The 13,694-nt window shown below is 46.5% G+C and overlaps 1 protein-coding gene across 2 annotated transcripts in view; it reads right to left on the bottom strand.

Moving 5' to 3' along the window:
• Positions 1-13,694, bottom strand: part of SMTNL1 (smoothelin like 1) — a 177,800-nt gene that overhangs the window by 99,473 nt on the left and 64,633 nt on the right. Inside the window, exons 4-5 of one of the 2 annotated variants that reach the window (XM_082269151.1) lie at positions 4,470-4,621; positions 4,089-4,206 (exon numbers count right to left, since the gene is read on the bottom strand). In XM_082269151.1, the coding sequence (XP_082125277.1) occupies positions 4,173-4,206; positions 4,470-4,621 (186 nt within the window). In that variant the 3' untranslated portion in view covers positions 4,089-4,172. Of the gene's footprint in view, positions 1-4,088; positions 4,207-4,469; positions 4,622-13,694 lie in introns of those variants that run through there. The other variant, XM_082269150.1, reaches the window with a different exon arrangement.

Below are 13,694 nucleotides of genomic sequence, written 5' to 3'. Positions count from 1 at the left end.
ATCCAAGCAGAAGAGAGATAGAGCTGGTATAGCCTTCTCCCACAAACATGACATGAAACTCTATCCTGAGAGTAAGCAAGAACTGTTTATTGAACCCACACACACACCCATTTATACCGTATCAGGTCAGATGAGTCTGATTACATTAGCATATGCAGATCGATTTGTAAAAAGGCCAAAATAACCCTAAACTAATTATCTAGCCACCTGGCCAGAACAATGCAAGGTCATTAACATGTAACAACAGAACAGGAATACTCAGCATAATACACATTTCATCTCAAAACACAGACAGTATCAGCATATTTAACAATGTATGAACGACAAGTTGCTGAGCCGATGACATTAGCAGTTTGCCATGAGTCATGCCATCTTCAGTTTTTCAGAAGATGAATAAAGTGAACATAAAATTAAATAAAAGGCAATGTCCCAAACTCATAGGAAAATGACACGAAGGGGTTTACAATCCAGGGACAGGGTGATCCGTCACACAGACCCCATTTGAAGCAATCCAAACCACTAAGTATCTGATTTTTTAAATCATAGTGACGGTTAGTACCGTCACATCTCTTCCCCAAAAAGTAGACTAATCCAGGTACCAGACCTCCAACTGGTCTGTGCCTGAGTTAGTCGGGTAACAAGTCCCAAAGAGTCAATCCAGGGAGTTCCAAGTAAATCTGCCATGGCCCCCCCTCTCCCAAACTAAAACCTATCCCATATGACCGCACTCCATCCAACATTCAAGCGTCTGGACCTCAGAATGCAAGTAGGTCTCCGTGATGTGGGCCTGGGATCTGGACCGGCAGGAACGCTGAGGTCAAGTGGCCTAGGTCGTTCCCCAGTAAGATGTCGGTGGGGAGCTCCCGTATCAACACCACATTAATCAGACCTGACCCAGCTCCCCAATTCAAGTGGACCCTCGCAGTGGGTATCCGGTGCACCCCTCCCCCTGCTACCCGTACCACTACCGAACCTCCAGTTCGGACGGCATCTGGGACCAAATGTCGCTTGACCAAAGTGAGAGTGGCTCCCGTGTCTCGGAGACCATGCGCAGGCTTTCCGTTTAACTGGACAGATTGGCAATGGTGCAGTCGGTTCTCTGTAGCTGCTTTCACTGTGGTGGGTATGAATATTGGTATGACTGGGGGAGCCTCTGCGTGATAGTAGGGGACCGTTGTCTTTACTGGAGGGGGTGACCCTGGTCGGATCCATGCAGCTTGGTCCCTGCTCTGGGTACAGTCTCGTTGATAGTGCCCAACCTGCTTGCACCTGTAGCACTGTACCCCACTGCGGGATTGGTATCTGGGTGCCTGCGAGTTGGAGGAGTCCCCCCCTCTCTGTGGTAGGGGTGGTCCAAGATTGGTAATCCGGGGCTTGATCATTGGTCTGAGGCTAGGTTGTTGCTGCCTGTGGCCATGGTAGTAGTGGACGGCTGCCCGTGCTGGGGAAGGTGGTCCTGCTCGAAGCCATGAATTGTGGTTCCTTCTCTGGTCACAGTTTCTCTGGTAGTGTCCGAACTGTTTGCACCGATGGCACTGTACCTGGCTTTGCTGTTGGAAGCCTGGTGGTGGGCGATTGCAGGTATCTGGGCTTCGGGTTGGTGCCACTGGTCCTGGAGCAGGTCTTACGGAGGGTTGCTACGTTTTTCTGGAGTCAGTATACTCATCAGCCAGACGAGCTGCTTCGGGTAAGGTGAGTGGTCGCCGATCCCGAATCCATACCTGTATCTGCAGCTGCAGGGTGTTGAAAAAATGTTCCAATAGAAACAGCTGTAACACATTCTCTCCTGATATGGCTTGACAACCGATAATCCAGAGGGAGGCTGTTCTATAAATACGGCAGGCCCACTCGGTGTAGGAATCCCCGCTGTGCTATTTGGACTCCCGGAACCGTCTCCTATACGCCTCGGGGGTGACTGAGTACCGGGCAAGCAAAGCCTCCTTGACTGCTGGGTACAGGTGAATCTCCTCATCAGGTATAGCTCTAAAGGCTTCGGCAGCTCTACCTGTTAATTTCCCGGCCAGGATGGTGACCCATTCATCTGTGGGTACTTTGTGTAAGGCCCATTGTCTTTCAAAGTCGGCTAAGTAGCCATCTATTTCCCCCTCCAAAGAAAGAGGGTGTTGGGCGCTTCTAAGTTGTTTTAAAGTTTTTTAAAACTCTTAAAGCCTTCCATTATATATGAATATCCACACATGCAGTTTGCACATCTGTATGTGACATTTATGGTTATATTTACATAATAACCTCCTCCCAATATGTGTGTATATCTAACATATAATGGTTTAAAACAACTTTCAGAAAAGTGCACACCGGTTTGACTGGTCCCGTAGCCATCTCCGCTGTGTATCACTCCGCTTTGTGTACATTTCCATGACAACCGATCGTAGGCTGCCCTACATAAATCCGACTCCAGGTGGCGGCCACTCACGCTTGATGAAGGAGCCGAGTACGCATGCTCCGAAACGCGTTGCGTCATTTCCGGTAGCCTGCGTTCCATTGCGGCTTCCGGCGAAACCAGCTCCTCGGACCTACTTCCTATGACGCCACTTCCAGGCTGGTGGACGGCCGGACAGTGCGACTAGAGGTGCTCCTATATGGACTGACTTGAACCTTGATGTAAGTTACTACTTGTTTTTGTGTGCAATAAAACTTTTTGGCTTAATATAGTGGCGCCTGCTTTTCCTCTCATCTATTTCCCCCTCCGATTCCTGGAAGCTCTTAAAGGCTGCGAAGGGTATCTTTCTGTTCTGTTGGGGCTGGAGCATTCTCCACAGTTGGGCTCACTGGTCTCTGGATCTCCGCCATGCGCAACTGGTATTGTCGTTTCTCCCGGTTCTCAGCGATAGCGGCGTTCATCACCTGGGAAAAAATGTCTGCAGGAGGATTGGGTCCATACAACGCCAACCGCATACGCAAAGTCCGCATCAACTCATCCTCCAGGTTCGGGGCTACTGCTTCAGTCACACCGTCGTTTCGGTCCATTTCCTTCAGCTTGGCAAGTAGTTCCTTTTTGGTACGGTTATTTGCTGGTCGGCAATGGTTCTCCAACAAATCTTTTAAGGTTGACTGCTTCAAGTTTCCGTAGCAATTCTCCATCTGCTCATTCCATTCTCTGAACCAGTTGTAGCATCTCCTCTAGGGGAAAAGAACCATTCCACCGATTGCCACCAGTTGTAGCGGCCGCCCCGATGGAAAGAGGGGTTTCGCCGCAAGAGATGTTCTCTTCCCCCTAGTGGGAGGGATGCTGTAGAGTAGAGCAGGAACCGCTCTTACCATAGCTAGGGATTTAGCGATCCAAGCAGAAGAGAGATAGAGCTGGTATAGCCTTCTCCCACAAACATGACATGAAACTCTATGCTGAGAGTAGGCAAAGAACTGTGTATTGAACCCACAGACACACACACACACACACATTTTATACTGTATGAGGTCAGATGAGTCTGTTACATTAGCATATGCAGATAGATTTGTAAACAGGCACAAAATAACCCTAAACTAATTATCTAGCCACCTGGCCAGAACAATGCAAGTTCATTAACATGTAACAACAGAACAGGAATACTCAGCACAATACACATTCCATCTCAAAACACAGACAGTATCAGCATATTTAACAATGTATGGACGACAATTGGCTGAGCCGATGACATTAGCAGTTTGCCATGAGTCATGCCATCTTCAGTTGTTCAGAAGATGAATAAAGTGAACATACAGTAAAATGAAATAAAAGGCAATGTCCCAAACTCATAGGAAAATGACACGAAGGGGTTTACAATCCAGGGACAGACCCCATTTGAAGCAATTCAAACCACCAAGTATCTGATTTTTTAAATCATAGAATGTGGTGTCAGCCTTTAACCTGCACGAGGACACTACTTCCTGTCCACTCCTTGGATGTAATCAGAGTGATTAGGGTCTGCCCAAATGCCACAGCCAGGTTTTGTATGACTGACTCCCTTTTTCTGTATGTAGAAGGGCCATGTAAGAGCATTGCCACATCATCTGCTCTGACCCCCCCCTGGATGTGGCAAACCATTGTACAATAATTCTTGAGGGAGTCTATGCCAATAAACACCAGTGTCTGGTTGTTTTTGGCAACAGCATACTCTATCAGGGTGGTAAGTGTATCTTCCACCATCAGGCATCAATATCACAGATTTGTAAGGTCGTCACTTGGTTGTCTGTAAATTTAGTATCCAACTCCTGCAGGTGGCATAAACCCAGTTCTAGTATCAAAAGCAGAACTGTTTTCCTCCAATGACCACAAAGAAAAGGATTTTACAGTGAGTATAAAAAAAAGTCCTAGTCTACCTTTCCAGGTCACTGGAGACTGCTGGAGGCCCTGACATTGGCAAGCAAGGTTGCGTGGAGGCTATGACATGAGGAAGCAAAGCCCTGCCTCTACCAAGATGGCAGCTTCCACATACAGGTCACTGTTAATACATATTTCACATTATCTTACTCACTCTGCTGTGCTGAATGCCAGTTGAAAGTTCTGTCTTCTATTCTTGGATTCAAGAGAGTCATAGTCAAATGCGTCGGGGAAGAAGGCCAATATAAGAGCACAGAATGCAAGGCCATTGCTCCAACTGCTGGAAAAATTCTGAATATCTACTCCCTGAGAAATGAGAAGGAAAAACAGGATTATGAGGAACCAAAAAACTGACAATAAAAAGATTATAGTTTTTCAAGGGTCAGTATTTAAATGTCTGAAAATATGTCTTTGTAAACACCGTTAAAGCACAGTTAATATTTTTTTAATTGTCTGAAATAAGTTGATAGGGAATTATTATCTATAAAGCATGGTTCAACTTGCTCTGGCAGGGGAAAAATAAATTCCTTCCTGATATCCCAGTAGGCAATCAGATAATTCCTGGTGTTATTTCCTATAAATGTTAATATCCAGTTATATGTTGCTCATTTAGGAATTCATCCAGCTGTTTTTTAAATCAATCTACTGAGCTGGTCAGAACTAATTCTTGAGGGAGCCTATTCAACATTTTCACAGCTTCAAGAAGCCTTTCTAAATATGAAGGTTATATCTTTTTTCCTCCAGACCTTAAAGTAAAAAACTACACTAAGTTCACTATATGGAACACTTTCTCTATGTACTTAGGCATGATCAGCATATTCTCAAGAGAGAATAAATTAAATTCTGCTAATCTTTCCTCATAGCTGAGATTCTCTGTGTCATCTTAACAGTTTGGCTGCCCATCTTTGCACTTTCTCCAGCGCCACATTATCCTTTTTGTGAACTGGTGCCCAAAACCGAACTGCTTATGGTAGATGAGGTCCCATCAATGCTTTTTACAGGGCCAAAATTACACTTCTCTCTGGAGTCATTGTATCTTTAATTGGAAGAAAAGATTTCACTTGCTTTAACTGTTTCCACTGCATAAAAACTGCCCGGGTAGGACAAGCATCGATCTGGAGGGATGTACCTGGTCGTACCAACTGAACACAGCAGATCACTGATCAAAGAACCGAGTGGCGGTGCTCCACCCTGCTACCATCTGATCGCTGTGATTAATCACATGCCCAGCAGTAAAGATGGCTGCCATTCATACAGCCATTCAGACCTACTGTGACCTCTGTAATTGGTCACAGTGATCACATGGTACAGGACCATAAAAATCAGGAAAGAAAGGCCAATGCGCTGCCAACGAAGTAAGTGAATGTGAAAATGTAAATATAACAAAAAAAGAAAAAAGCTGCCAATTTTATAGTGTCATCACATACCATATAAGACAAAATATAAAGTAAATCTGCGCTGATTTCAGTGAGTAAATGACTCACTGGTATCAATGAAAAAACTCCAGTGAATGTAAATGAGCATAAAATCAACACACTGTGCAGAAATATATAAATATATAAATCATGATAAAAATACCTGAATATTCAAACAAGGTGTAAATGCCAGATAATAGTTCATATGAAAAAAAGTGACCATGTGCATGTGCATGAAAAAGCGAATGAAGTGCAAATGCCAAATATAATAAACTAATGATATAAATAAAGTTCATAAGAAAAAAGTGTCCATGTGCAAAGTGCAAGAAATAATAAATATTTGTGTTCTGAACACGTGATGTAAATTTTCACTCCAAAAACGTGTCACCGATGTGAGCAATTCCCAAAACACACTATCCAACACTGAGTGCAATGGCTGCTCACCGCCAGACTGACTCAAACAGGCGTTATTCAAAAGGACTTGTCTCTGGGTCTCTCTCCACAAAATAAATAATCGGAGTTGTTCTGAGTAAACTTCAATCAATATCTCCAATAGTAATGATAAAACGGCTGGTGGGATGTAATATATCGCTATCCCATAGATCAAACTGGGTAGTCTTCTTATATCTCCCCCTCATGCAGGGACATAATGGAAAAGGGCTTCATGGTGTAGTATAATCAACAACTTTTATTAAAATAAATAATAAAACTTACAATCTGGTAAGCATAAGCGAGTTGCTGCAATAGCGGTGTAGTAAATCCGATACATCCAGTCACGACCGTAGAACGGAGGTGACGTCACCCAGCTCCTCCCGACTCGTTGCGCCACTAACCACACGTGACTTTCTCAAGGGTAAGGCCGCAGGGTGTCGCTCGCTGGGATATATAGCAGAACGGTTACCATAGGAACTGTGCAGATTGAAAATCACAGCTTGATTTATAAGGTTATCTCCTTCCATGTTGCCAACTTCATTAATCCATTGTCCGATAAAAGTACTTTTATATCCCTTTTCTATAAATCTTGTTCCCCGCATTTCAGCTTGTTTCTCATAATCTCTCTTGTTCGTGCAATTTTGCCTTAATCTCATAAGTTAGCCTTTGGGTATGTTTACCAACCAAGGCATATGATGGCAGCTGTTAATGGGAAGATAGCTGTTCCTATCTACAGGTTTAAAAAGTTTTAGTTTTTAATAAACTCTTTTCTCGTCATATTTCTAGATCAAGGAAAGTCATTTTTTCTTCACTGATTTCCCAGGATAGGGTAATGTTATTATCATTAAGAGCAAGTGTGTCTCCAAATTGTACCAAACTTTCCTTGTCACCGGCCCATATAATGATGATGTTATCTATAAATCTCTTGTAAAAGACTAATTGATTAGGTTGGTTTTCATAAATCGCTGTCTCCTCCCATTGTGCCATAAAAAGATTAGCCACGCTCGGGCATACTTGGCTCCCATCGCTATGCCTTGTAGTTGCTTATAATAATCGGAATTATACCAAAAATTGTTATGTTCCAAACTATATTTGAGACATTTCAATAGGAATTTCCTTTGTTGACATTGAAGGTCACTCATCTCTCTAAGAGCCCATTTTGTTGCAGATACGGCTTCTCGATGATTGATAATAGTATATAGGCTGGCCACATTGGCTATGGCCAATTGGATGACCTCAGAGTTAAATTCTATATTATTTAAATAGTGTATTAAATGTTTAGTGTTAAATATGATTTGGTTTTTGCACTACTGGCTGTAAAAAACAATCAATATATTCTCCCAATCTTGACCCTACCGAATTGATACCATTCACGATGGGTCTACCTGGTGGGTTTAAATTGTCCTTATGTATTTTTGATAGTGTGTGCAAAATTGGGATACGACATGTATTGGGCACTAAATACTTCGTCTCTTTCTCATTGAGAAGTTATTTAGCTTTTCCTCCCAGGACTAATTTCTCTAATTCTTTTTTATATGTCTATTCTATTTGAATTCAAATTAGAATTTTATAAGATGGTTATATTCTTTCTATTTTATTCAATTTTATTCTAGTCTATTGTTTTTTATGTTCTATTCTATTTCTTTTATTTTCTATATTTTATTATTCTAATCTATTTTATTCAAATTCAAGTTGGAATTTCGTAAGATGGTTATATTCTTTCTATTTTATTCTATTCTATGGAATTAAATTCTTACATAGTTACATACCGGTAGTAGCTGAGGTTGAATAAAGACAACAGTCCATCCAGCTCTACCTGTGTAGGTGTGTGTGGCCATAATCATTAGGGATAATCGAACGGTTCGGGTCGACCATCGGTTCGACCCGAACATTGGATGTTCGATATTCGGCCGAATACCGAACTTTTTGCGGCAAAAGTTCGGTATTCGGCCACCAGAACCGCCCAAAATGCACTGGGACAGGAACTGGGCTTTAAAAGCCCGTGATTGGCCCAGAAACGTCTGCAAAAGCCAATGAGGGGGCAGGAGTCTCCTAGGAACGTGATTGGAGTGACTACGGGGACCAGAGGCCAATCAGGAGTGAATACGCCCCACACTATATAAGATGGCCCCGCCTAACCCCTAGCACAGTTATCCAGAGCCTGTTGAAGAGAGTTGAAGCAGTTCTGTCTGACTCCTGCTTGCTACACTACATTTCCTACATATCGAGTGGTTCTAAAGCTCCATATAGCAGAATTGTATTTAGCTTACAGCCAGTGTAGTTAGATACAGCGATTGTGCTGGTTCTTAGAGTTAAAAAAAAAAAAAAAAAAAAAAAAAAACTTAAGGGACAGTGTCAGTCTTCTGCTGTATGGAGCTTTCTATTTAGTGGAAAGGGATATCTAGTGTAGTTAGGGAACTTTGTACTACATTAGTTAGATTTGAAAATTTAGTTTCTGTAGGGAAAGTGTGAGGGTTCTGTTTAGTGAGCACGTGGCACAGTGCTGCTGTATCACAGCAGGTATACGTGCTTGCTAGGCAGCAAAATACAGTGACAACTTAACGCCTGTTGTTCAAAGCGTTAGGTGCACTGTACAAAAGCCTTTGCAACTGTGCGTGACACGGAACTGCTGTGCTGTATCCAGCAACAACTGTGGGTCGCATAGCAGTGTGCGTTTTTCACCGCACACAGTTGCCAACGCATCAGTGACAACCTAACGCCTGTTGTTCAAAGCGTTAGGTCCACTGTGCAAAAGGCTTTGCTACTGTGCGTGAACCGCAACTGCTGTGCTGTATCCAGCGACAACTGTGGGTCGCATAGCAGTGTGCGTTTTTCACCGCACACAGTTGCCAACGCATCAGTGACAACCTAACGCCTGTTGTTCAAAGCGTTAGGTGCACTGTACAAAAGCCTTTGCAACTGTGCGTGACACGCAACTGCTGTGCTGTATCCAGCGACAACTGTGGGTCGCATAGCAGTGTGCGTTTTTCACCGCACACAGTTGCCAACGCATCAGTGACAACCTAACGCCTGTTGTTCAAAGCGTTAGGTCCACTGTGCAAAAGGCTTTGCTACTGTGCGTGAACCGCAACTGCTGTGCTGTATCCAGCGACAACTGTGGGTCGCATAGCAGTGTGCGTTTTTCACCGCACACAGTTGCCAACGCATCAGTGACAAATATGCCTGGTAGACCAAGAAAAGGCATACGTGGCCCTGCTGCGGAAAGGGGCACAGCTTCTAGGGTGTCTAGAGGCAGGGGTGGACGTGGTGGTCAGTCCTCAGCCAGGCCACCATTTGGATTGTTCTCCGGCAGTGGCCAAGCTATACGTCCACAGTATGTACAGGAGGTGGTGGACTATATGAACAAACCCTCATCATCGGCATCATCTGCAACTACAGTGACCCAGGCAGAGAAAAGTGGTCAGTCTTCTGCAGTTGTCAGAACAAATACAGATGAGTCCATGTCCACCTCATGTCCTCCCTTAGACCCAATTTCAGACATGGCAGAGGAGTCAGCTGAACTGTTTGACCACAGTGTCGGCCATCTACTCCAGCCTGATGCTCAGTCCTTTATGGAGTCTGATGTTGGGTCTGAGTTTGAGGAGGAGGCAGAGCAAACAAGAGGGGAGAGCAGACGGCCCGCTCCATCTAAGGCCGCACCTGTTGTCTCCCAGGCCAGGCCTGATGCTCAGTCTTTGATAGAATCAGATGTTGGGTCTGAGGTTGAGGAGGAGGCAGAGCAAACAAGAGGGGAGAGCAGACGGCCCGCTCCATCTAAGGCCGCACCTGTTGTCTCCCAGGCCAGGCCTGATGCTCAGTCTTTGATGGAGTCAGATGTTGGGTCTGAGGTTGAGGAGGAGGCAGAGCAAGCAAGAGGGGAGAGCAGACGGCCTACTCCATCTAAGGCCGCACCTGTTGTCTCCCGGGCCACTATACACACCTCATCTTGCTGGGCCTTTTTTGAGACATCCCATGCAGATAAAACAGTTGCGATCTGCAAGATTTGTAAGAAGGGTATAAAACGTGGCAAAAATGTCAACCACCTGGGTACAAGCTGCCTAAACAGGCATTTGACAACCCACCACTCGGCCCGTTGGCAGGAGCATTTAAAGAACCCACAAAAGGGCCAAAGATTGGTCAGTCGGCCTCCTAGTTCTCCTCGCGCTCCTCCTCATGCTCCATCTGCTCCACCTGCTCCACCTGCACATCAGTCTGTTCCTGGCCCTGCTATAGTCACTCGTCACCTGTTGGCAGCCTCCACTGGCAGGGATGATGATATAGCAGGCAGTGTCGCATGTACCTCCAGCACACCACCAGCTGTATCATCTAGACGCCAAATTTCGATTCCACACATGCTGGAACGAAAAAAAATGTATACTCCCCGCCACCCACATGCCCAGCGTCTAAACAGTAGTTTGGCTAAACTACTGGCTCTGCAACTATTACCATTTAACCTGGTAGAGTCTGCTCCCTTCCGTGACTTCGCAAAATGTGCAGTTCCACAGTGGCAGGTGCCAAGTCGGCATTACTTTTCCCGTAAGGCCCTGCCATCCCTATACCAACATGTGGAAGGCAATGTAGTGTCATCCCTGGCCAAGTCAGTCAGCCGTAAGATACACTTGACGGCTGACACTTGGTCAAGCAAACATGGGCAGGGACGGTACATTTCTGTCACTGCTCACTGGGTGACACTGCTTGCCAGTGGAAGGGATTGTAGCCAGGGCTCGGTGCTGCAGCCAGTGTTGCCCCCACGTCTGCAAACAGCTGGTGGTGTCGCTGATCCGGGTAGATCGATCACTTCTACCCCCTCCTGCTCCTCCTCCTCTACCTCCTCCATGCCCTCCTCTGCAGAATGGTCCTTTGAATATGATGAGATACCACGTAAACGTTCAAAGGGCTATTCTATGTCTCAGGCCAAAAGGTGTCACGCAGTGCTGCAGCTTGTGTGTCTAGGGGACAGGCAGCACACTGCCCCTCAGATTCTTGGGGCTCTGCAGGCACAGGCCCAGAGGTGGTTGACACCACGCCAGCTGCAGCCAGGGATGGTGGTTACTGATAATGGGTCAAACCTCCTGGCCGCCCTTCGTCAGGGAAAGTTAACCCAGGTGCCATGCCTGGCGCATGTCCTGAATCTCGTGGTACAGCGGTTTTTGAACTCGTACCCGGGAATGCAGGATGTGCTAAGGATGGCAAGAAGGGTGTGCAGTCACTTCAGGAGGTCGTACAGTGCCACTGCACGTTTGGCCGAAGTGCAGCGCGAGTTTCACCTGCCGGTACACCGCCTCATCTGTGACATGCCCACCCGCTGGAACTCCACCTTGGCTATGCTGCAGCGCCTGTACACGCAGCAGAGGGCCCTCAATGAATACCTATGCGAGTACGGCACCAGCACTGGCTCTGCGCGCCTGGGCTTCTTTTCACCACGGCAGTGGCTTTTGATTAAGGATGCATGCGCTGTCCTCTCGCCATTTGAGGAGGCCACAAGGATGGTCAGCCGGGACAGCGCATGCATCAGTGACACCCTACCGGTACTGTTTTTGTTGGAGCACACTCTGCGTGGCATTATGGACAGGGCACTGGAGGCAGAGCAGCAGGAGGAAGAGGAGGACTTCCTTGCCTCTCAAGGCCCCCTTTATCCTGAGAATCCTGACCCCATTATGCCTAGCTCCCAGAGGCCCGAGCAGGATCCAGGGGTGGAAGAGGAGGAGGAGGACGATTCTGCGGGAACTTTTGCAGGGTTTGAGGAGGAGGAGGAGGAAGACATGCGGCAATCTGCAAGGCCTAGTTTGACTCCCTCGGGACACTTTGGAGTAGTACGTGGCTGGGAGGAGGAGGAGCCCGTTGAAGATAATGTCGTTATGAGTGACCCCGAGGAGTCAGCTTCTCAGGCCTTCGCTAATTTGCGACGCATGGGAAACATCATGCTCCAGAGCCTGCGAAAGGACCCCAGAATCAAGGCCATTAAAGAGACTAACCACTATTGGTTGGCCACCCTACTTGACCCCCGGTACAAGTGTAAAGTCTCGGAGCTTTTCCCATCCACCCATAGAGTCCACAGGATCAAATCCCTTGAGGACAGTCTCAAGAGGAATCTGGTGAACATGTTCCCCGACTCCCGTAGGGTGCAGGGGCGGGGACAACCTACCATGGATTCTACTGGTGGTCACGAGAGGAGCGTTGGAGAAGGCGTGCGGTTGACGGATGCCTTTCGGTCTTTTTTTAGTCCTCACCGCCCAGGCCTCTCAGCTGCCACATCGCATCGACAGCGTCTGCATCACATGGTGGACGATTACGTGAGGGCACAAAGTGACACAGAGGGCTTTTCATGTGACGAATCCGATCCACTGGCATACTGGGTCTTAAGATTAGACCACTGGCCAGAACTGGCCCAGTATGCCATGGAGTTGTTGGCCTGCCCTGCTTCCAGTGTCCTATCGGAACGGGCATTCAGCGCAGCAGGAGGATTCGTCACAGACCATCGAACTAGACTCTCCACCGACTCAGTCGACCGTTTGACATTCATTAAGATGAATCAGTCGTGGATATCAAGCTTTGATGCACCTGATGCAGACCTTGTAGACTAGGCTATCGTTGTGATGTGGCAGTTGAGCCTCAGTTTAAGCCTGGACCATGGTGCCACCCTCAAACCCTCCTCTCATTCTCTTTACGTTCACAGAACCTCATTTTGGTTATGACAAAAACGACAATGTTTGCGCACCTGTTCCACAGGTGCACACCTTTACAATTTTTGGGCCTCCTTCAACACCAGCTCTTTGGGGTTAAGGTGGGGAGGCTATGCTAAAACAAAAACGACAATGTTTGCGCACCTGTTCCACAGGTGCACACCTTTACAATTTTTGGGCCTCCTTCAACACCAGCTCTTTGGGGTTAAGGTGGGGAGGCTATGCTAAACAAAAACGACAATGTTTGCGCACCTGTTCCACAGGTGCACACCTTTACAATTTTTGGGCCTCCTTCAACACCAGCTCTTTGGGGTTAAGGTGGGGAGGCTATGCTAAACAAAAACTACCATGTTTGCGAACCTGTTCCACAGGTGCACACCTTTACAATTTTTGGGCCTCCTTCAACACCAGCTCTTTGGGGTTAAGGTGGGGAGGCTATGCTAAACAAAAACTACCATGTTTGCGAACCTGTTCCACAGGTGCACACCTTTACAATTTTTGGGCCTCCTTCAACACCAGCTCTTTGGGGTTAAGGTGGGGAGGCTATGCTAACACAAAAACGACAATGTTTGCGCACCTGTTCCACAGGTGCACACCTTTACAATTTTTGGGCCTCCTTCAACACCAGCTCTTTGGGGTTAAGGTGGGGAGGCTATGCTAAACAAAAACTACCATGTTTGCGAACCTGTTCCACAGGTGCACACCTTTACAATTTTTGGGCCTCCTTCAACACCAGCTCTTTGGGGTTAAGGTGGGGAGGCTATGCTAAACAAAAACTACCATGTTTGCGAACCTGTTCCACAGGTGCACACCTTTACAATTTTTGGGCCTCCTTCAACACCAGCTCTT

The sequence above is a fragment of the Pelophylax lessonae genome, assembly GCF_965119305.1.
Source record: "Pelophylax lessonae genome assembly, chromosome: 9".
Taxonomy (NCBI): Eukaryota; Metazoa; Chordata; class Amphibia; order Anura; family Ranidae; genus Pelophylax; species Pelophylax lessonae.
The sequence above is the reverse complement of the archived record's forward strand: the minus strand, read 5'-3'. Positions and strand labels throughout refer to the sequence as shown.